The following is a 23,266-nucleotide window of genomic DNA, read 5'->3' as shown; positions in this document are numbered from 1 at the left end:
CCCAGTGCACATAGTAGCTCTGATTGGCTGTTGGGCGTGGCTTAGGGTGTAGTGAAGGTATGGTCAATTAGCATCTTTGTCTTTTATTAGTGTAGATTAACTGATAATCTAAATAATCTGTTCATGGAAGATTTTAATTTTTTTATAAAAATATTTTTTAAGGATTAGAAAAATAATTTTTAGTGGACTAGTTACTAACTCAGTAATGTTACTAAATCCTTATGCACTGAAATAAGGCCAGTCACTAGCAATCTTATGACCTCGCTGTAAGTGGAACCAGAAAGTCGTTCATACATGAAGAACCCAATCAGTGATCAAATGAAAAGTTAAAAACAATTTTCATCTGCAACAGGTCCTTTTACCTTAGAAAAAGAGATGTTACAAATTTTGATAACAGACAATACATTAACCCAAAAGTAAAAATACAAAACATCTATGGCAAAGATAACATAAAACACCAAAATTTAAGACATTTCCTTTTGGGTCATCTCCCTTTTGATATGACCAAAGTACACAGCCATCTCTGTAGCAATGAATAGCAATCAGGCTTTGGTGACTGCGTATTATCCTAAAATAATTATTACAGTATTTGTTGATTATGCCAGGCACTGTGCTAAAAAAAGCACTTTCTGTGTAATACCATCTCAGTGAATACTTACAGTAACCCTGTGGCAGCAATGAGTTATCTGCATGCTCTAGGTAAAAAATAGGCTACGAAAGGTTAACTAACTTGCCCAAGGTCACAGCTAGTTATTAGGAGGACTGAGATTTGAATTCCGTTCTGCCTCACCCTAATGAAAAGTTTTTCTAATACATAACAGGGAAACATGATGTCTTTATATCATGGTCCATTCTAAAGGGATTTCACCATTATTTTTTAGTATTTCACATGTATCTTTTTGGTTCCTCAAAAAAGTTAAACATAGAATTATCACATGACCCAGCAAATCCATTCCTAGTTATATACCAGAGAACTGAAAAATAGATGTTCAAACAAAAACCTGAATATTCATAGCAGAATCATAATAGCCAAATAGTGGAAACAATCCAAATCAATAGGTAAGTGAATAAACAAAATGTAGTATATCCTTACAATACAACATTATTCAGCCATAAAAGAAATTAAGTACTGATACATGTTACAATATGGATGAAACTTGAAAACATAATGCGAAGTGAAAGAAACCAGATATAAAAAGACACATATTGCACAATTCTATTTACATGAAATGTCCAGATTAGTAGTTGTCAGGGGCAGAGAGGACGAGGAAATGGCCAATGACAGCTTAGTTAGTACTAGGTTTCTTTTCGGGGATAAAAATGGTCTGGAATTACAGTGGTTGGTGATGATTGCACAACAGTGTAAATGTACTGGAAGTCAATAGTTGTATACTTTAAAATGGATAAAATGGTAAATTTTATGTCACGTGAATTTTACCTGAATAAAAATATGCATCATTTATGCAATGAAGACACTCACCACAGGTCTTGCAGAGATTAGCCACATTGGCTTTTACAGAAGCATTGCAGCTGAAGATAGAAGCAGGAGGTGGGGAAAGGACAAAGAAAAAGGCAGCAAACCCAGCAACAGCGCCTGTTCCCACACATCAGCCATATAAACATATACTTGTCAAAAACCCCGGTGTGGTTCACACCACTGAGAGGAGTCACCATATCCTACCATATCGGTTTTTCTATTTCTGACTACTTAACTAGTTGTAAACTTCTCAGGGTTCCCACAAAAATGGAATGATTTGGTGTCTCATGAAATAATTTCCCTAAAGTTTTTCATCAGAAAGAGGCTAAACCAAAAATAAGTGTGGAAGTTCACAAAAGTGCAGTGACCAATGCATTGCAAGGGATACCTTCTGTTCCCACCATGATTTATTCTTCAGATCTACTAGCTCCCCAGAAAAAAAGTTAATGAAACTTATCCTCAGTGACCAAGTAGGGAGGAGGGAGTGCCTTCTGGTGATCATCTCAACGAAGACTCCCATAAAACTGCCCAGGAATCAAAAGGTCCCAAGTTTGTTTTTGTTACTTATACTCACTTCCCTATGATGTCTAAAAGTAAAATGTTCTAAGCCATCCATGAATCCGCCCTTGTTCCTAATAAACCAGGAAACTTCAATGATACTGGGCACCTGCCACACTGATGGCTCCTCACACAAATCACCAAATAACTGAGGAGAGTACTTGCCTCGTGAGGGCAGCCAATAAACACTTGTTACTAGACCAATCCTTGTAAATTATATCAGGAGAATGAACAAAAGAAAAGACTAAGAAATTTCCAGGGGGTAAAAATGGCATGAAGGAAGAGGGCTTGCTTTGTAGATACAAAAATTTAGGGGGGGAGGATGAGCAATTGAAAACTGTAAAAGGAAGTTCTAAAACAGAGTCTAACATAAAGGCTTGTGTGCCTGCAAAAATGTGTCACCTCTGCAAATTATCAACAATGCATTGGGCACCTATACGTTTATTTTGGTCCTGCAGCTATGCTGGACTCCAGTTTATCCTTCTTAGAAAGATTTTATACAAACACTAGAGGTCCGGTGCACAAAAATTTGTGCACTCGGGGGGGAAGGGGGTGCCTCAGCCCGGCCTGTGCCCTCTCACAGTCTGGGACCCCTCAGGGGATGACCACCTGCTGGCTTAGGCCCGCTCCCTGGGGGGATTGGGCCTAAGATGGCAATCAGACATCCCTCTGGCAGCCCGGCAGCCCTCGGGGGATGTCCACTTGCCAGCAGGGAGCAGGCCTAAACTGCAGTCGGACATCCTTAGCACTGCTGGGGAGGCGGGAGAGGCTCCCACCACCACTGCTGTACTGGCAGCCATCAGCCTGGCTTGTGGCTGAGCAGAGCTCCTCCCATGTGAGAGCGCCCTGACCACCAGAGGACAGCTCCTGCATTGAGCGTCTGCCCCTGGTGGTCAGTGTGTGTCATAGTGACCAGTCATTCCCAGTCGTTCTGCTGTTAGGGTCAGTTTGCATATTACCCTTTTACTATATAGGATAGAGGCCTGGTGCACGGGTGGGGGCCGGCTGGTTTGCCCTGAAGGGTGTCCCGGATCAGGGTGAGGGTCCCCACTGGGGTGCCTGGCCAGCCTGGATGAGGGGATGATGGCTGTTTGCAGCTGGTTACACCCCCTTCAGGGTGGGGTTCCCCACTGGGGTGCCTGGCCAGTCTGGGTGAGGGGCCGAGGGCCCTTTTCAGGCTGGCGGGTGACTGAAGCTCCCAGCCTCTCCTTTTTTCTTTTCTTTTTTTTTTTTATTCTGGGATTTATATATTTTCTATGGCTGTCACTGGAACTGAGAGCCGGCTTTAGCTCTGAGGCCGGCTCCAGCTTGAGGCCTTGGCTGCTGAAAGCAGGCATCTGGGTTTGTTTGGGTTCTATAATTGAAACTCTGTTGCCATCACTGCCGCTCTAAGCTCCGAGGCCGACTGGCTGAAAGCAGCTATCTGGAGCTTGTTTAGCTTCTATAATTGCAACATTGTTTCTTAGACTGCAGCTCAGAGGCCGGCAGCGGCAGTGATGGCTTCCTCCATCACTGGAGCAAGCAAGCCTCCTGTTCACTTCAGCTGCCTGGCTGCCGGCAGCCATCTTGGTTGGCAGTTAATTTGCATATCACCCTGATTAGCCAATGGGAAGCATTTGGGGGTATGGTCAATTTGCATTTTTCTCTTTTATTAGATAGGATTAAGTCTTTCATTTAACATAAAAAACAGTAATTGTTAAAAAGTGCTAATTAGACAAGGGATACAATTATAATGAAACTAAAGGCCCGGTGCACGAAATTCATGCAGAGGGTGTGTGTGTGGGGGGGGTGGCCTCAGCCAAGCCTGTGCCCTTTCATAGTCCAGGAGCCCTCAGGGATGTCTGATTACATTTTTAAAAAATCACCCTGTACTTAATTTTCTTACTAACTCCTCCTTTTAAACTCCTCTCACTCTCACATTCTGTTTCTTCTTTTTTATTTAACTTATTTTCTTGGCCTCACCCCATTTTAGCATCCTTCTCTTTCCTGCTTTCTTTCCTTCCCTCGCTTTGAACCTCCCGCGGACCCTCTTCCTCCTTCCCTCCTCTTCTCTCCCTTCATTTCCTGTCTGTCTCCTTCTTACTCCTCCTCCCTCCCCCCCATTCGCCTTTCCCTTGTGAGCCTTAACCCTGCCTCCCTCCCTCCTTCCCTATTATTGCCCTCCCAATGACCACCCCCCACTGCCATGTTCACTGGTTTCTCTTTTAAACCTTCCCCTTTCCTCTCTGGGACCTGCTCCAGCCCCGCCTGAGTGCACTTTGATATTAAAGCCCCGGCCAGGCCTTCACCACCCCCAATTCCCCGGCCTCCCCACCACCGTCCTCCTCCCATTCCCTGCCTGGGATGCCCCAACTTCTCTAGTCAACCAAGTACACTTAATGCACCACCAACCTAGCCCTGGCCAATGTCTTTGGGGTCCAGCCCTCAGGGACGAAAGAGGTACCCTCCTTAGTGTCCGACTCCACCCCAGCTAAGCTGCACCTACCCTCCCAGCACGGGGCGCCCGACCCAGCAAGGGTGGCCAAGGCCTGTGCAGCCTGGGTGCTGCCGCTAAGCAGGAGCACCTCCGCCCAGAAGGACTCGGACTGTTCACCCCTCCATCCTGAGACCCGCGTGCGCCTCCCTGCCAATGGCCCATGCCAGGGGCCACCGCCCTCCTCCTGCGCCTGGGCGGGGCTCCTCTCTCTGTGCTGCCTGCGCCCCGCCCCTTGCCAGGCGCACCTGCTCTGCCCCCCTATGGTCGCCAGCCCCTCCAGCATGCAGCCCCGCGTTTCCTTCCCTTTTCCATTCCTGCATCTTTTTCTTGTTCCCTTTCTGTATTTCTGTTTCTCCTCTCGGCCTGTCTGCATGCAGGCCTGCCTTCCACTCCCTCTCCTTTCTTATCCCCTCCTATCATATCCTATCCTACCTACTCTGGGCCTTGCAGCTGCCTGAACAGGGGGCAGGGACGCAGCCTGCTGATCTGTCGTTATGTGATGGTGTCCCGACCAATTTGCATATTATCCTATTATTAGATAGATCGTAATTTTAAAAGCCAAAAGAAGAAAATTATCAATGTTGCACATAAATACAGGATAAATTATTCAACAGTAGAAACAACTCTGAAAAGATGAATCAGGAAGCTTGTTGATAGTACCAAACCTATGTGATAAACTGTAAGAGGGAAAAAAAGTAATTTTAAAAGGGTAAAATGAGTGATTATTGGCAACAAAATCTGTTGTAAATTCAAGGGCCTCAATGGGCTAGGCAGGTATCAGTGAAACAGGGAAAGTAGATGGCAAAAGTGCATGATCAGTAGATTTTTTTTGTCACCTAAAAATTCAGCCCTGGTGTTGCCAGATAGTCACCTCAATAGATAAGAGAAATCTAAATTTTTGTTTGAAATACTCCAACTTTAAAATGTTGGAAGGTAACTCTCCTTCCACCCCTCTACACTCACCATCAACATATAGATCAAACAAAACTCATCTGTGTGGCCTGTCAGTTTTCAAAGTCTGGCCTAGAGAATAATCACTGAGATATTTAATAGAACAATGTTAATTTAAGACAGGGCTAAGAATCGTAAGGCCAAGAGTGATGAAGTGTTGTTGGTAACAGCTTCATGAGAAGCCAGGAATGGTACTGTATGTTCAATGTCCCAGTGAATCTTGAATCAACCCAAGTAGATTGACAAGTAAGGATACGATAGCTACAAAAACATCCACCAGAACATGTGAGAAAATAGGGCAGGGAGTTATCTGCTCAGCAAATGTTTAATGTAGAAGTCCTAGTCTAATTTTAAAGCTTTGATGAACTAAGGAACCTCTTCCACTCCTGTTCGATAGAAAAACATAATAAAAACAGCTTAGAATCCTTTTTAGTTTGGATGTGCACATGGCCTTTTAGCACCTAATCTGTTTGTGAGTAGAGATGCTAACCACTGGTGCTAAGCATCTCTAACCACTGGAGCTGAGATTGCCTAGTTGATGGGGAGCAAAAGCCTCACTTAAACTCTAAACACTAAAATTAATTCTGAAAGGGTTAAATAATCAAATAAAAGCAATGAAACAAAAAAGATAGCAAGATAAAATTACAGTTCAAGACAGCAACCTTGTACCCCTTCCAGTCATATTGAAATAAAAGAATCCTCAAAACACCAGAGAGCCCTGGCTGGTTTGGCTCAGTGGATAGAGCGTCGGCCTGCGGACTGAAGGGTCCCAGGTTTGATTCCGGTCAAGGGCATGTACCTTAGTTGCGGGCACATCCCCAGTAGGTGTGCAGGAGGCAGCTGATCAATGTTTCTCTCTCATCGATGTTTCTAACTCTCAATCCCTCTCCCTTCCTCTCTGTAAAAAATCAATAAAAACATTAAAAAAAAAAACCCACCAGAGAAATGTCTCCTTCCAAATGAGTCCAGGAAACTAATAAATAAATACCAAGATCTAGGGAGGGACATGAGCAATCAGAATAATCTAAATTAGTCATTAGATTCATTAGAAATAATTATTCATCAAAATTATTTCTCAAACTTCAACCATTCCCATTATAGCACAATTTTTGCTATATCCCAGTATCACCTATCCTATTCTTTAATATTTTTCTTTAAATCACCTATGATTTAGTTCAATTAACATATTATAAAGGAAACTTTATATCACTATAGTAAGTGGAAATTGTCACTTTGTCTTCAGTAGGTGGTAACTATAAAAATAAACACACTTTATTATATTCTAACTAGAGGCCCAGTGCACGAGATTCATGCACTGGGGGGTGGGGGGGGGTGGGGAGGGGGGCGCGGAGAGGTGCTGGTGGTCCTTCAGCCCGGCCTGCAACCCAAACTGGCAGTCAGACATCCTTAGTGCTCCTAAAACTGCTGCTGCGCTCACCAGCTGTGAGCCCGACTTTTGGCTGAGCAGCACTCCCCATGTGGGAGCGCACTGACTACCAGGGGCAGCTCCTGCATTGAGCGTCTGCCCCCTGGTGGTCAGTGCATGTCATAGCGACCGGTTGTTCCACTGTTGGGTCAATTTGCATATTAGCCTTTTATTATCTACACTAATAAAAGAGAAACATGGTAATTGGCGTACGACCGCTACCCTTCCCATTGGCTAATCAGGGAGATATGCAAATTAACTGTCAGCCAAGATGGTGGCCGGCAGCCAGGCAGCTTGAAACTAACATGAGGCTTGCTTGCTTCAGTGATGGGGGACTCCAACGTTCCCCGCCGGCCGCTGCAGGCCTCTGAGCCTGCAGTTTCAAACATTGTAACAAATAGAGACGCCCAGAAACCAGCTTTCAGCCAGCTGGGATCTCAGAGCTGGAGTTGATACAGAGTTTCGAGAACCAAAACAAACCAGATACCTGCTTTCAGGAGCGGAGGCCTAAGAGCTGGAGCCTCAGAGCTAAAGCTGGCCCAGAATAAAAAAAAAAAAAAGAAAAGAAAAAAAGGAGCAGTTGGGAGCTTCAGTCCCAGCCTGAAAACAGCCCTCAGCCCCTCACCCAGACTGGCCAGGCACCCCAGTGGGGACAACCACCCTGAAGGGTGTGTGACCAGCTGCAAACAGCCATCATCCCCTCATCCAGGCTGGCCAGGCAACCCAGTGGGGACCCGCACCCTGATCCAGGACACCCTTCAGGGCAAACCAGCCGGCCCCCACCTGTGCACCAGGCCTCTACCCTATATAGTAAAAGGATAATATGCCTCCCAGCACCGGGATCAGCGGAGCCGCGAGGCCTCCTGGTACCGGGATCAGTGTGACAGGGGGCAGCACCCAAACCCCCTGATTGCCCTGCGGCTCTGTGTGTGACAGGGGGCAGGGCCACAACCTATCGGCCCTGCTCTGTTCCAGACAGGGGAAGGCGCCCCAACCGCCTAATCGGCCCTGCTCTGTGGGTGATAGAGGGCGGTACCCCAACCCCCCCCCCCACGGGCCCTGCTCTATGTGTGATGGGGTAGAGCCATAACCTCCCCATCGGCCCTGCCCTGAGTGTGACAGTGGTGGCGCCCCAACCCCCTGATCAGCCCTCCTCTGTGGGTGTTAGAGGGCAGCGCCCAACCCCCTGATCCACCCTGCTCTGTGTGTGTCGGGGGCGGTGTGCCAACTCCCCTATCGGCCCTGCTCTGTGCGTGACAGGGGGGGCCTCCTCAACCCCCTGATGGGCCCTGCTCTGTGCGTGACGGGGGGGGGGCTCCCCAACCCCCTGATCGGCCCTGCTCTGTGAGTGACAGGGGGCAGTGCCCCAACCCCCTGATTGGCCCTGCTCTGTGCGTGACAGGGTGTGGTGCCACAACCTCCCCATCGACCCTGCCTTGAGTGTGACCGGGGGCGGTGCCCCAACCCCCCAATCGGCCCTACCCTGAGCATGACTGAGGGTGGCATCACAACCTCCCAATCCGCCCTGCTCTGTGCATGACAGGGGGTGGCGCCCCAACTCCCCAATCGGCCCTGCTCTGAGCCCAACCAGGGGCTGCACCTAGGGATTGGGCCTGCCCTCTGCCACCCGGGAGCAGGCCTAAGCCAGTAGGTCGTTATCTCCCGAGGGGTCCCAGACTGCGAGAGGGCACAGGCCAGGCTGAGGGACCCCCCCCCTCCCCCCCCCCCCGAGTGCACAAATTTTTGTGCACCGGGCCTCTAGTATAGGATATTATTGTTGACAGAAAAATCTGGGCCTGCCTCCTATTCTGTTACAACAGGAAACTAGCTCCTTTTAGGGAGGTATTTCAGACTAGCACCAAATTGAGACTTTCTCTAATACAATCAGGATGAAAAAGAACAGAAAAGGGAGTCATTACCTTACTTTTGTTTCAATGGCACTTAATGTTGGGCCCACATCTTCTTCAAACCATCCCCAATAGTATGAGAGCTACCCCTGCACTTCTGACAGTTAGGCCAGTCAGCCCTTCCACAAACCCCCACCCACACCCCCTGACACAATCCCATATTCTTTCTCACACAAAGCCATTCGTTCAACCATCCCAGCTGAAGAAAAGACTTGGTCCCCAAAATAAAATCCAAGCAATGCTCTCCAAAGAAAGGGGACAATCTACTTATAGAGAACATGAAGAGGGTTGGAGGACTAAGAAAAAATAAAGAGCTTGGGGCAACTTTAAACTTCTAAAGGAGATGGCAACCTTGATAACATGGAATGAGGGGTGAGGAATGGGGGAGAGGATAGTAAGAAAGGTGCCCCAACCAGTTGTCCCATGCACTGAAAGGTCACCAGTTTGATTCCCAGTCAAGGCACATACCCAGGTTATGGGTTTGATTCCCGGTCGGAGTGCATGCAGGAGGCAACAGATCGATGTCTCTCTCTCACATTGATCTCTCTCGCTCTCTCTCTCCCATCCTTTCTTTCTCTTAAAAAAAAAAAAAATCAATTAAAAGCATATTTTAAAAAGGAGAAGGGCAGCTTTACTCAGGAGTGAAATTCACAAGAAGAGCCAAGCCCATCTCACTTTGCCACCGCAGGGGATTTTCACTGTCCTTGGCCCACCACCTTTCCCCCACCTCTGCACCCTATATGGAAACAAGCCTATTCACATGCTCTGCAAACTTGAGAAGAATCTACAGTCAGCCCTGCCTTTTAAGGTATGAGCCTCTTGAGGACAAAAACCTACCCACAAATCAAGAGGAAACCCACACCAGCTATTTGCTAATTCAGTCTTTCACTATACAAGAATGGCCAAGCAAGCATCAGAAAGTTGACCACCAGTGTCTTCTACACAAAAAAGTTTACTCCAGCGAGATGCCAGGGGACAAAACAAAGACGAATCCAAGAAGAAAATAATGCAAAATTCAAGAAAGAGCGGTAGTTGTGTGTGGAAAAATAGTGAAAGAATGTCACAAGAAATTGGGAGACTCCCTGAAACAGCACAGGTTTTCTGACCTAGGGCTCTGTTTTCTTCTAGGCCTCTAATCACACACCTTGGTTCTACAGTAATTAGACCATCATAATAATGTAAATATAGCTATTGTTTTGATTTTCTATAGAAAATCAACCTATGGACAAAGTATGGAAGGCTTCATTATCATTATAGAACAGATTGTAAACACACACTGCACATATGCAAATTCCTCATCTAATCTACAAAAAGAATCTATAGTTGACAAATCAATAGAGGCACAAATATATCATTTAAAGTTATAATAGTCTTTTTTCTTCCCTGGCTGCTTGAAGATTGGCCAACATCACGAACAACACAGTAACTATCTGGACCAGGAAGTTCATAACCAACAAACTACTTCACTTGAAAACAAATGGTCACTGAAGTCCTTCACCTGGGAAGGCAACAGCACCTAAGACAGAAATTTGGCAAAAACTAGCCAAAATGTGTACGACCACACCAGATGTCATCTCTGTATTTGGATTCAGAACACATGTTGGTGGTGGCAAGACAACTGGCTTTGGCATAATCTATGATTCCTTGGATGGGGTGGGGAACCTTTTTTTCTGCCAAGGGCCATTTGGATATTTATAACATCATTCATGGCCATACAAAGTCATCAACTTAAAAATTAGCCTGCTCTATTTGGTCAAACATTTAATTAACTCACCCCTAATGCCCTGCAGGGCCAGACCAAATGATTTTGCAGGCCTTATACGGCCTGTGAGCTGGATATTCCCCACCCTTTGTTTACTAAACAAAGGCATCCACAGGAGGTCCTAGCACAGTATGCTTTGTGAATAAGGGTAGCTACTATACCTCTTTCCACTGTCATGCTACATTCAAAGGACTAAAGTGACATAAGCACTGAAAAATTAGAACAATGGCAACACAACTTATAAAGTCTTGAGAAAAATGTCTGGAAAAGATTACCATAATTTAAATGAAGGCTAAATTACAATGCTCATGTACAATCATAATTTAAATGAAGGTTAAAACTTAAGCAATGTACTGCATGGTGACTACAGGTAATAATACTGTATTCTATACTTGAAATTTGCTGAGAGTAGATTTTAAATGTATTTACCACACACAAATAACTATATAAGGTGACGGATATGTTAATTCGTTTGACTGCAATAATCATTTCACAAGTCTGCTGTAAATATATGCAATTTTTTATTTGACAATTTTACCTTAATGGAGGGGGGAAATACAATAAACTGTACAATACAAATTTTTGTTTAAAAATAAACATAAAACAATTTTTAATTAAAAAATAAACTTGCCCGACTGGCATGGCTCAGTGGTTGAGCATCAACCTATGAACCAGGAGGTCACAGTTCAATTCCCATTCAGGGCACATGCCCAGGTTACGGGCTTTCTCTCCATTGGGGGTCATGCAGGAGGCAGCCAATCAATGATTCTCTCTCATCAATGATATTTCTATCTCTCTTTCACTCTCCCTTCCTCTCAGAAATAAATAAAAATATTTTTATAAGTAAATAAACTTAAGGAGACCATCACAGTACCAATGTTACACCAAAGCACAACTGAAAAAATGCTAGAGTAAATTACCTACAAGACATTCTTTTTCAGGTTGTATCTATTATAATTCCATAGAAATGCATTTTTTAAAGTAGCTTGATTTAAGGTAGTTTCTACCTTCATTACTAAAATATATTGAGACAACTTGGGAAAAGTTGGAAAAGGAAGATAATTTGACTAATAAAGGAAGAGAAGGGGAAAAGAAGAATATGCAAACAAAAATAACTACAGCACATTAACTACTACAAAAATATCCTAATCTATATATATAAAAGGCTAATGTGCTAAGTGTCTGAATATGTTTAAAGTATTACATATAGTATTACATACGTCTCCTTTTTCTCCCTAAAGTCATTTTTAACGAGGCCAGCCAAATGATTCTTGGCCCCCAAAACAGAAACCTACCTAAAACAAGATAATAAAATTATAGTTTCCACTAAGGTACCATGGACTATTGTATAGCAAATAGAGGTTCCACACCAAATTCAGAATTTACAAAGAAAATTAATCAAAAGCAGTCACATGACTCAGACTTCTCTCAGTCAGATTATAAACATAAAAAGAGTGAATGAAACAGTGAAAGTTCTCTACAGTGAAGAGAGGACATTAACATTTGTGGAGTGAACTATCCAAGTGCTGAGAGTATGACCATGCCTTCCCAGCAAGCTGAGTGAGATGCTCATGAGCCTATTCAGTGAGCTAAATATGTGACCCCTGAGGTGAGAGTACAGTGGATTTCCACCCTGAGAACTCTAGAGAGCAGAAGGAAAAGCCATGTTGATCACTGACATTAAAATGCACAACCAAGGCAAAATTCAGCAATTTCAGCAGAACAGAGGTAGGCTACATACAAGACCCAACACAAGGTCACCTTTGGTTCAGTGCAACAGTGGCCCCAAACAAGCCAAAATTACTCCAGAAGGAGGAAATTGTAGGTGGACCTAAGTTCCTAGGGGCTAAGGAAGAATCACCAAATAAAGCATACAAGCATAAAGACGCACCCTTCCAGGCAAGACAACAATGTAGGTAAATGTGGTACTCACTACCTCCCACAGCCACATCAAAATTACAACTAAAATACAGAACTATCATTCAGAACCATCTGAAATCTAGCTAAACAGAAGTCCTACATATCGCTTCTCGGCCTTTTGGCTAAGATCAAGTGCAGAAGTCCTACAACTAGGGAATTAAAGAAGAAGCACATCAAGACTGGTAGGAGTGGTGGAGATTCAGGGCAGAATTGCAGAACTGCTGGACCCACACCTATGTGTTGCAGTTTAAAATTCGAAGGGATATCTTGGCTGTGCCGGTCCCTGAGGAGCAAGTGGTCCCTGCCCCACAACAGGCCCTCCAGCCCAGGATTCCAGTGCCCCAAAGAAAAGGCCCCACAACTTCTGACTGAAGGGACTGTGGCTGAGTGACACAAAGGCTGCAGGAGTCCTAGGCAGTTCCTATTAAAGAGCCTGCACATGGACTTACTCAGACTCACTCCCTCTAAGCTCCAGCAATGGGGCAGCAACTTGAAAGGAACCTGGGACATTTGGAGAGGAATTAATTTGTCTGGCATGAGGGAGAGAGCTAGAGGGGCAGCTTTCTCCCAGACAGAAGTGCTGGCAGAGTTCCTTTGCTGAGCCCTCCTGACAGAGCTGGCAGGTGGAGCACCATATCTGAATCTCCATCAACATGGCTCATACTTTTCACCCCACCCTGGTGATTCCTGAGGCCCTGCCCCTCCCTACTTGCAGGCTCATCCAAGCCATTTCTAGTGGCTTTTCTACTCTTGCCTCATTCTTTGGACTTTCCTAAAATATCTCAAACAAGCAGCAGCTGACCTCAGCATGCCTCATACCTCTTGATAAGTGGCCCCAAGCCATGCACTAGGGGAGCCCTACTTGGTTCATAGCTTGGCCTCTCCTGGGCACTTCCAAGACCAATACAATTAGCAGCCATCTGCTGATGGCTTTGTAGCTCATGCTGGGTAGCCCTAGGCAGGACACCTCCTGGGTGGCTTTGCACTTCCCAGGAGGCTCCAGAGCCAGTACAGCCAGTGATCAGCTTTGACCACGATGGATTACAAAGCTACCACCTCCATGAGTGACACACTCAAAGGGCGGATTCAGTGAGCACCAAAGCCCCAGTGAAGCAAGTCCTGCTCCATAGGGTTGACTCCTGCACAGCAGCTCTTCAGCTATAGTCGCAGCCAATCCTCACAATTAATTGGCCTGGGGGGGTCAATACCTCCCAATGACGCCAACCAAGATTCAACTACAAGAGGACAGTGCACACAGCTCACATAGAGGCTCACCTGGAGTGCCCAGTTCAGGAGACTGAGAAGGCAGAGCCACTGGGCCCTATAGGACACCTACTAAACAAGGCCACTCTACCAAGTCCAGAACACACAGCTGATCAACTTAATACACAGAAACAAACATAGGGAATTAGCCAAAATGTGGAGACAAAAAAAACATGGCACAAATGAAAGAACAGAAGAAATCTCCAGAAAAAGCACTAAGTGAAATGAAAGCAAGAAAACTACCAGACATAGAGTTCAAAATAATGGTTATATGGATGTTCAAGGAACTTATTAAGAACATCAACAACATAAAAAAGGACCAATCAGAAATGAAGGATACACTAACTGTAATAAAGTATAAGTTACAGGGAATCAACAGTAGAGTAGAGAATGCCAAGAATCAAATCAAGAATTTGGAATATAAGGAAGCAAAAAAACATCTAACCAGAAGAGCAAAAATAAAAACAAGTCCCAAAATATGAAGATAGTGTAAGGAGCCTCTGGGACAACTGCAAGCATATCAACATTCACATCATGGGGGTGCCAGGAGTAGAAGAGAGCAAGAAACTGAAAACCTATTTGAAAAAATAATGACAGAAATTGATGTTGGTGAAAGAAATAGAGACACAAGTCCAGGAAGCACAAAGTCTCAAACAAGATGAAACCAAAGAGACCCACACCAAGACACATCATAATTAAAATGCAAAATGTTAAAGTCAAAGAGAGAATGTTTAACAGCAAGAGAAAAGCAGTTAGTTATCTACAAGGAAGCACCCATAAAACTGTCAACTGATTTTTCAACAGAAACTTTGCAGGCCAGATAGGAATGGCAAGAAATATTCAAAGTGATGAAAAGCAAGGACATACAACCAAGATTACTCTACCCAGTAAAGCTAGCGTTTGGAATTGAAGGTCAGATAAAGGGCTTCCCAGACAAGAAAAAGCTAAAGGAGTTCGTCACCACAATCAGTTTTACACAAATGTTAAGGGTCTTCTTTAAGAAGGAAAGAAAAGATAAAACATATGAACAATAAAAAGGCAATAAATACGTATCAATCAACAATTGAATATACTAGTAAAAATCAAAATAAACGAGCAAGTCTAACACAGACTCATAGATACGGAGAACAGTTTGAACAGTTGCCACAAGAGAGGGAGTTGGGGGTAGGATGAAAAAGGTGAAGGGATTTAGAAGTACAATTTAGAGTGCTCAACTCGCCTTCAAGCCCAGTGACTTCCCAGCGTTCAGATCCTCGTACTTTCCTCACAGAATGGCCCCCAAACGCCAGTCCTCGCTCCCACCTCAAATGAAGAAACCAAAACTGCCTCCAGCCCTCAAGCCGGAGAAGCTGACCCCTCAGGACGTGCCAAAGGGGGAAAAAGAACAGCAAGAAGCGATTGAACATATTGATGAAATACAAAATGAAATAGACAGACTCAAGAACAAGCCACTGAGAAGATTCTGAACGCAGAACAGAAATATAACAAACTCTGCCAACCATTTTTTCAGAAGAGGTCAGAATTGATTGCCAAAATCCCAAATTTTTGGGTAACAACATTTGTCAACCATCCACAAGTGTCTGCACTGCTTGGGGAAGAGGATGAAGAGGCGCTGCATTATTTGACAAGAGTTGAAGTAACAGAATTTGAAGATATTAAATCAGGTTACAGAATAGATTTTTATTTTGATGAAAATCCTTACTTCGAAAATAAAGTTCTCTCCAAAGAATTTCATATGAATGAGAGTGGTGATCCATCTTCAAAGTCCACTGAAATCAAATGGAAATCTGGAAAGGATTTGATGAAACATTCAAGTCAAACACAGAATAGCAGGAAGAGACAGCATGAGGTTCTTTACCTGGTTTACTGACCATTCTAATGCAGGTGCCGATGAGTTAGGAGAAGTCATCAAAGATGACATTTGGCCAAATCCATTACAGTACTACTTGGTTCCTGACATGGATGATGAAGGGAAAGGAGAAGAAGATGATGATGATGATAATGAAGAGGAAGGGTTGGAAGATATTGATGAAGAAGGGAATGAGAATGAAGGTGAAGAAAACGAAGATGATGATGTGGGGGAAGAAGGAGAGGAAGATGAAGCAGAAGATGACTAATGAACATTGATAGATTCCAACCTTTTTTCATTTTCTCCAGTCCCTGGGAACAAGTTGTAGTCTTTTATTTTTTTCTTTTACTTCCCCCCCCCCCCCCGCCTTGTGCTCAGTTGCCCTGCTTTTGAGGTTTCTTTTCTCTCCTTTACACTATGGTTCTCACCTTATTTTTTTTGGGGGGGGGGGGGGGCGGGGGGAGATGTACCTTGAGCAGAATACAGTGGGAAAAGAATCTTTGCCCCTTTCTGTTCCAAATTCATTTTTATACCTTCCTGTCTCAAGAAAAACTTAATGGAATCAACACCACCGTGCTCTGTGGGGAAAAAAGAAAAACCTTCTCCTCCCTTAGCTCTGCTGGGAGCTGGAGGTTGCTAGGCCCCTGGGTAGTAGTGCATAGAATTTTAGCTTTTTTCCTCCTTTCTCTATATATTGGGCTCAGAGATTACACTGTGTCTCTATGTGAATATGGACAATTAGCATTTACCAACATGTATCTGTCTACTTTCTTTTGTTTAAAAAATGAAAAAAAAAAACTTTTAAAAGGGGGGTTACAGAAGGTCAGCAAAGGGTGGGTTTGAGATGTCTGGGTGGGTTAAGTGGGCATTTTGACAACATGGCTTCTCCTTTGACATGTTTAACCGTGATGTTTAACGGACGTCCTTGCAGTCTAAGATGACACTTTTAAAATAAAATTCTCTCCTAATGATGACTTGAGCCCTGCCACTTGATGGGAGAAATCAGCAGAACCTGTAGGATCTTATTCAGAATTGACATTTCTCTATTGTAATTTTGTTCCTGTTTATTTTTAAATTTTCTTGTTTCACTGGAAAGGAAAGATGATGCTCAGGTTTTTTTTGTTTTTGTTTTTTGGGTTTTTTTTAGCTTGCCAATGATGCTCAGTTTTAAACGTTAAAAGTGTACAAGTTGCTTTGTTACAATAAAACTAAATGAGTACACAAAGAAAAAAAAGAAGTACAACTTAGTAGTCGTAGTGTAGTCATGGGGGCCTAAATACAGCTTAGGGAATATAGTCAATGACATTGACTATGTATGATGTCAGATGGGTATGAGATTTTTCAGAATGACCATGTACTAAGTTTTACAATGTCTAATCACTGGGGCATATACTTGAAACTAATATAATATTGTATATCAACAATAATTGAAAAAAAATTAATGATTAAAAAAAAAGGATTCCTCCAGGTCAGGGGAGTAGCCGGGATAGGAGTCTCTCAAGAATTTCTAAAGAGCCCACAAAACAGAGTCACCTTTAATCATGTGCCAAGCTCAAAGAGCCACATATGAATCATCCTAGTTCCTCACTATTGCTTCCTCCTCCCACTCCACACAGTCTAGAAGCCAATAAGGTCAGAAACGGGAAATCTAAGGAATAGAGATCTAAGCAGAAGCCAATCACACATCTTTCTCTCACAGCAGGTGGTTGCCAACCAGAAGTCTTCCGGGGAAAAAGTCTTACCTTTGAGTGAAGACGAAAGTGTTGATTAAAATACTAAACTGGATACTTTTAATTTTTAAAGTGAGTCTATGTTTTATAACTTCTATTACCTAAGATTACAGCTACCTGAAGGTACCCTTTGTCTTTTATTTACTACTGAATCCCAAGCACGAATGGCTGGCTCACAGGAGTGCTCATTAAATACCAGTTAAATCAATAACTTGACCAGTGAGCCAAGAATAGAGCCATGCCACAGTGGGTGACCATTAAAGAATAGCTCACTGATTGCAGAGGCTAAAGAGTGAAGGAAAGTGAAAAAGTAAAAAAAGTAAAGATCATCTTTCAAGAAGCTTGGTTGGAAGAAGAAGAAATAAAGTGGTCAACAGTGGGAAGATTCAGGATAGGATCAGTGGAAGTATTATGCTTCTGCATTTTTAAGACTCAAGGAGAAAAATCCAATTAAAAAAATTTAACTCTGGTCCTGGCCAGTGTGGCTCAGTTAGTTGGGCATCATCCTGTGCACCTAGACGTTGCTGGTTCGATTCCCGGTCAGGACACATGCCCAGGTTGTAGGCTCGATCCCTGGTGGGGGGCATGCAGGAGGCAGCAGATCAATGTTCCGCTCTCACATCGATGATTTTCTCTCTCTCTCTCTCTCTCTCTCTCTCTCTCTCTGTCTCTCTCTTTCAAGGATCAATAAATAAACAAAAAATTAACTCTGATTAGGAGCTTTACACATATCAACTCTTTTAATCTTCACAACAATTCAATAATACAGAAAATATTATCTCCTTTCCATAGGTAAGGGATCAGAAATACTCTAGGAGTTCCTGAAGATCCCACTAAAGCACCCCCGGAGAAAACATTCAGCTCTAACCAGGTGTCAGAAAATGCAACCAGGTACTAGAAAATGCAACAAAGAATGAGTTAAGAATAGGTTAGGGTGAGCCACAGTTAGGAAAAGGATGCTTCATTCTTTTATTTTATTTACTTATTTACTTACTTACTTACTTAATATATCTTTTTATTGATTTCAGAGAGGAAGGGAGAGGGAGAGAGAGATAGAAACATCGATGAGAGAGAATCATTGATCGGTTGCCTCCTGCACGCCCCATACTGGGGATCAAGCTTGCAACCTGGGCATATATCCTGACCAGGAATCGAACCATGACCTCCTGGTTCATAGGCCAGGCTCAATCACTGAGCCACACTGGCCAGTCACTTCATTCTTTTAGATTGGGGGAAAGGAATAAAGTTTGTATATCTGACAAACTCTTACTCATTCCTCAAAAATCAGCACAAGTTACCATCTACAGTGGGAAGTCTTCTTTAACATTTGTTAAAGTGTGGATATATGAACAAGTTAGGGAGAGGCTAGGTCCAGGTAATAGTCATTTTTTTGGACGGGTTAAGAGTGAGTGGGTAGAGACTAGGAATAGTCTTGAGGACAGGGATGAAAAAGGAAAAGCATAGGGAGGTGAACAAATCCCAATTAACTGAGCAATCATGCCAATGACTCAGCTCAGAATCACCATAGATTAATACGAGGTTGGGGTTTTGCTAGGTGAGCATAGCAGGACAGCAGCACCAAGTCTCTGAGTCTTGATGAAATTAACTATAGGTTCCAGACTAGATATGAAAGGTGCCAGAAATGAGCTGTAAACTGGAGACAGGGGATCAAGAGTCTGGCGATCAGAGTCATTGTGGTGAAAGATAGTGAAGAAGTTGTTTTATTTATAACAAAAGAGCAAATCAAAATGCCCTTCCCTGGGTTTATTGTCCTTGTGGCCCCTGCTTTCTTTAGTGCCTTGGAAATACCCTGCTGCCCTAGCCAACTTGGCTCAGTGGCTAGAGCAGGGGTGGACAAACTTTTTGACTCGAGGGCCACAATGGGTTCTTAAACTGGACCAGAGGGTGGAACAAAAGCATGGATGGAGTGTTTGTGTGAACTAATATAAATTCAAAGTAAACATCATTACATAAAAGGGTACGGTCTTTTTTTTTTTTTTTTTTTAGTTTTATTCATTTCAAACGGGCCAGATCCGGCCCGCGGGCCGTAGTTTGCCCACGGCTGGGCTAGAGTGTCAGCCTGCAGACTGAAGGGTCCCAGGTTCGATTTTGGCCAAGGGCACATGCCTGGGTTTCGGGCTTGATCCCCAATAGGGGCTGTGCAGAATTCTCTCTCATCATTGATGTTTCTATTTCTCTCTCCTTTTCCCTTCCTCTCTGAAATCAATAAAGAAATATATTTTTAAAAAAAGAAAGAAAATGCCCTGCTATGCCTGTTTCAGAGTGTTTATGCTTGCAATTCCCTTTCTGCAAAATGCATGTTTTTCAACAATATAGCTGGCTCCCTCTCACCATTGGGGTCTCGGCTCAAATGTCACCTTCCCAGTCAACTTCCCTGACCACAAATGCTAAAGCAGAAGTCCACCATAACCTGTCCCTGCCATTGCCCTCTTATTTTCTTCATGGTACTTATCACTATGTGAAATCACATTGATTTATTTATTAACCTCTTTGATGTTGGTCTCCTTTATCCTGCTTACCACTGTATCCTCTGTACACAAACAGGGTGGCTTGTATGGGTACTCAACAGACACTTATTGAATGAATAAATGAACTGGGGGAGCAAATGTAACACTAAAATACCATTGCCTTACTAGTCCCACAACGTGGGAAATATCCAGGTAGTAGGAAATGGCAGGGATTTTTCTCTCAAAAAGAGAATGTTGTTCACTACCCATGGGGGCAAGGGTAGGCAGATTATTCAGAACTCTGACTTACCGAAGAGCCACAGTTCTTACCTAAAGGATATCACTTCCCTCTCAGTGGGTAACCTTGCAAAGAAAGATTTTAAAGCAGGGTAACTGCTCGCACCCAGACATGCCAAAAGACCACTCTTGGAAAAACTGTGCCTAAATTCCACTTTAAGCACTGTCAACACTGGGACCAAGACTTGTTCAACATTGCATTCCCAGCATCTAGTAGTTTTTGACCCAGGGGATACCCAGAATGTTTGTTAAATAAGCACTTAAGACATGGTCTTCTGAGGAATGGCCATCCATCCCATCAACTCTTATGCTGTGGATAAACTTACTTTAGAAACAGGGCAAGACAGCTAAGGAGCCTTTGGCCTAGGTCTCTCCCTGGGCAGCAGTTTGGTTCCTAGAATTCAATACTCATCCATCCTGTGCCACGGGTAATCAAGTATTACTTTCCCCCGGAGTCACCCTGTATCAAATTGGTGCATACTTGGCCAATATAATGATTAATACAGTATAGTAACCAATAATGGATTTCACTTTCCTCTTTAATTTTGTATATGTATTTTGGTCAGCAAGGAAGGGTAGCTCAAAATACTGAAAGAACTAAAATTGAAGAATTCCACCATTAATTTTGTATCCACCAGTGTGCGGCTCACCGTGGGACCCCAGGAAAATCACATCACCCTCTTGACTCTCAGTTTCATCAACAGTCATAATGTTCTTTATCCAAAGGGTAGTTCGGAGAAAATTCGTTAGCTAATACTTCGTTGTAATGTACTCTGAGGCCAATGCTTGAAAGATCCCATAAATCAAATTAATTTGATTAAATAAATTTGATTAAACAAGGGAAACCATAATTAAGCCCACTTCCAAAACCTGAGACTCTGAGGAGTGGGAAACATTTAAAATTATGCCTGTGGCTCTGACACTAACTCACTCTCATGCTAAGACATGTATTCTCAAAAAAAAAAAGAATCCTAACATTAACAACGGACCCTTACTATTCGGAAATGTCACCTGCCCTGGACTCTGGCAAGATTAACTTGACATGTATAAAATGATGCCGTTCTGACGGTGACAAGCAATTGCAAAAGGACACCTGAGACAACAGTTCACTGTTGCTGTCTCCGTGCCTCATCTCAGTGCGGTTTGGTTAACATTCAGGCCGCCTTACCAAACGCCAATCCATTAACCCAGTGGTTCTCAACCTCCTGGCCCTTTAAATACAGTTCCTCATGTTGTGACCCAACCATAAAATGATTTTCGTGGCTACTTCATCACTGTAATGTTGCTGCTGTTATGAATCGTCATGTAAATATCTGATATGCAGGAAGGTCTTAGGGGACTCCTGTGAAAGGGTCGTTCGACCGCCAAAGGGGTCGCGACCCACCGGTTGAGAACCGCCGCATTAGCCTATTTCAGCGAGACCTGGTTTAACAGGCTCTCGGTGCCGCTCAGCCCTCCCCCTGCCGACCCCGCGGACACTCCGGGAAAACATCACAGCCACATCCAGCCGCAAGGTCCACGCCTTCCTCCCGCACGACTGCCGAACTTCCTTCCACTTTTAAAAGTACTTTAGTCCGCTTTTGTTTACTAAAAACTCTTAGCGAGACCGAGGAGGGACAGCGAGGGAACACTGACAAGTCGGTTCCTGGGCCAGCGGTTGGCACTGACATCGGGGGCGAGCCAGTTGGTCCCGCTTGAGCCTCAATGAATGGAGCAAAGGTGACGAGGAAGGGAAGGGGGCGGCTCCCACCATCGCCTCCACCTGGGGCGCCTCTCCGTCCGGCCTGACACACGCCCCGCGAAGGGCACGGGCCGGGTCGGGACACCCCCGCACCCCGGCCGGCCGCCGGCAGCCCCGGCGCACCTGAGCATCGCACCTGGGGCGCGGAGGCGGGGGGCCCGGCCGGCGGCGGGGCGAAGTCACCGCTCGCCTCTCCAAGCCGAAGTGAGGGCGACGCCTCCCACGGGGCCAGGAACCAGCAAGGTGCGGGCGTCGGCACGGAGGGTCGGCCCCCAAACCTCCAGCAACCCCGAGGGCCCCCGCTGCCTCCAGCCTCCTCAGGGAGGTGCGCAGGGGGTCCCGGAGGGGACAGCCAGGATGGCGGCGGCCGGTACTCACAGAGCCCACTGGAGCCGGTGCTGCTGAACATGGTCCCGCCGGACCCGGAGCCCCCGCGGGGGGACCAGGGGGAGGGGAAGCCGAGGTGGAGAGACTGGCAACCGCGCAGGCGCACTCCCGGCGGGGGTGGCGAATCCGGCCGCTGGATTCCACTCCGGGGGCCTGCTGCGTACAGCGCATGCGCGGCCCGTGGGGCGCTCCGCTCCGTCCTCCCCGCTCCCTTCCTGCCGGCGAGGGGAAGTGCGTCCGCAGAGCTGGGGACCGCCTCTCCAGGTTTTCTCGATGGCTGTGGGCGCCCTTTGGAAAAGGAACGGGATGGCGTGGGAGGAGCGAAGGTGTAACTCCCGGGAGCCGCCCACTAGTGCTCACCTCTGCCTTCCTGCCCGCCGGGTGGGTCCGCCGGGGCAGCGGGTTCCTCGTGACCTCTACCCTCGGCCTGGACGGGACGCCCGGGGTGTTCTGCGCATGCTCAGCCTTTCCTAGGAAGCTCCCCAAAGCTCTTCCAGTTCTCAATTATTTTTAAGGGTTCGAGGGACCCCAAGACCCAAAGGTTTGAGAACTGCTGTAATTGTTCATAAAGCGCTCTGAAGTTTTAAAAAGGCAAAGAAAAAAAAGACATTTATTCATATTCAATTCTGCAAACTTTCTTTTTCACTTTTTAAATTATTTAAATTATGGGGTGGGGCCACAACATTAGTAACAAAGAAACAATTTCCGGAGGATGAGGCCCAGAAATCAGGATTTTAAAGAGTCCCAGGTGATTCTAATGTGCAGCCAAAGTTGAGAACCACAGGACTAGATAGTGCCAAACCCTACCCCAGACCTATTAAATCACCATTTAACAAGCCCCCCAGCTGACTTGTATGCACATTAGGTGTTTGAGAACCATTAGTACAGTGATTCTTAACAGGGAGCAATTTTGCCTACAGTGGATACACCAATATTTGAAGATAGTTTGGTCTTGGGAGAGAGGGCTGCTATTGGTATCTAATGGGCAGAGGCCAGGGATGCTGCAAATATCCTGCAATACACAGGGCAGCCTCCCACAATGAAGAATTCACTT

The 23,266-nt window shown here is 44.9% G+C and overlaps 1 protein-coding gene and 1 pseudogene across 1 annotated transcript in view; one reads left to right on the top strand and one right to left on the bottom strand.

Moving 5' to 3' along the window:
- Positions 1–22,455, bottom strand: part of UBAC2 (UBA domain containing 2) — a 146,912-nt gene extending 124,457 nt beyond the window's left edge. The window contains 1 exon segment of the mRNA XM_059685029.1: positions 22,204–22,455. Coding sequence (XP_059541012.1) covers positions 22,204–22,234 — 31 coding nt within the window. The 5' untranslated portion in view covers positions 22,235–22,455.
- Positions 15,012–15,893, top strand: LOC132226407 (protein SET-like; annotated as a pseudogene).
- Positions 22,456–23,266: the final 811 nt, after the last annotated feature.

The sequence above is a fragment of the Myotis daubentonii genome, chromosome 2 (assembly GCF_963259705.1).
Source record: "Myotis daubentonii chromosome 2, mMyoDau2.1, whole genome shotgun sequence".
Lineage (NCBI taxonomy): Eukaryota > Metazoa > Chordata > Mammalia > Chiroptera > Vespertilionidae > Myotis > Myotis daubentonii.
The sequence above is the reverse complement of the archived record's forward strand: the minus strand, read 5'-3'. Positions and strand labels throughout refer to the sequence as shown.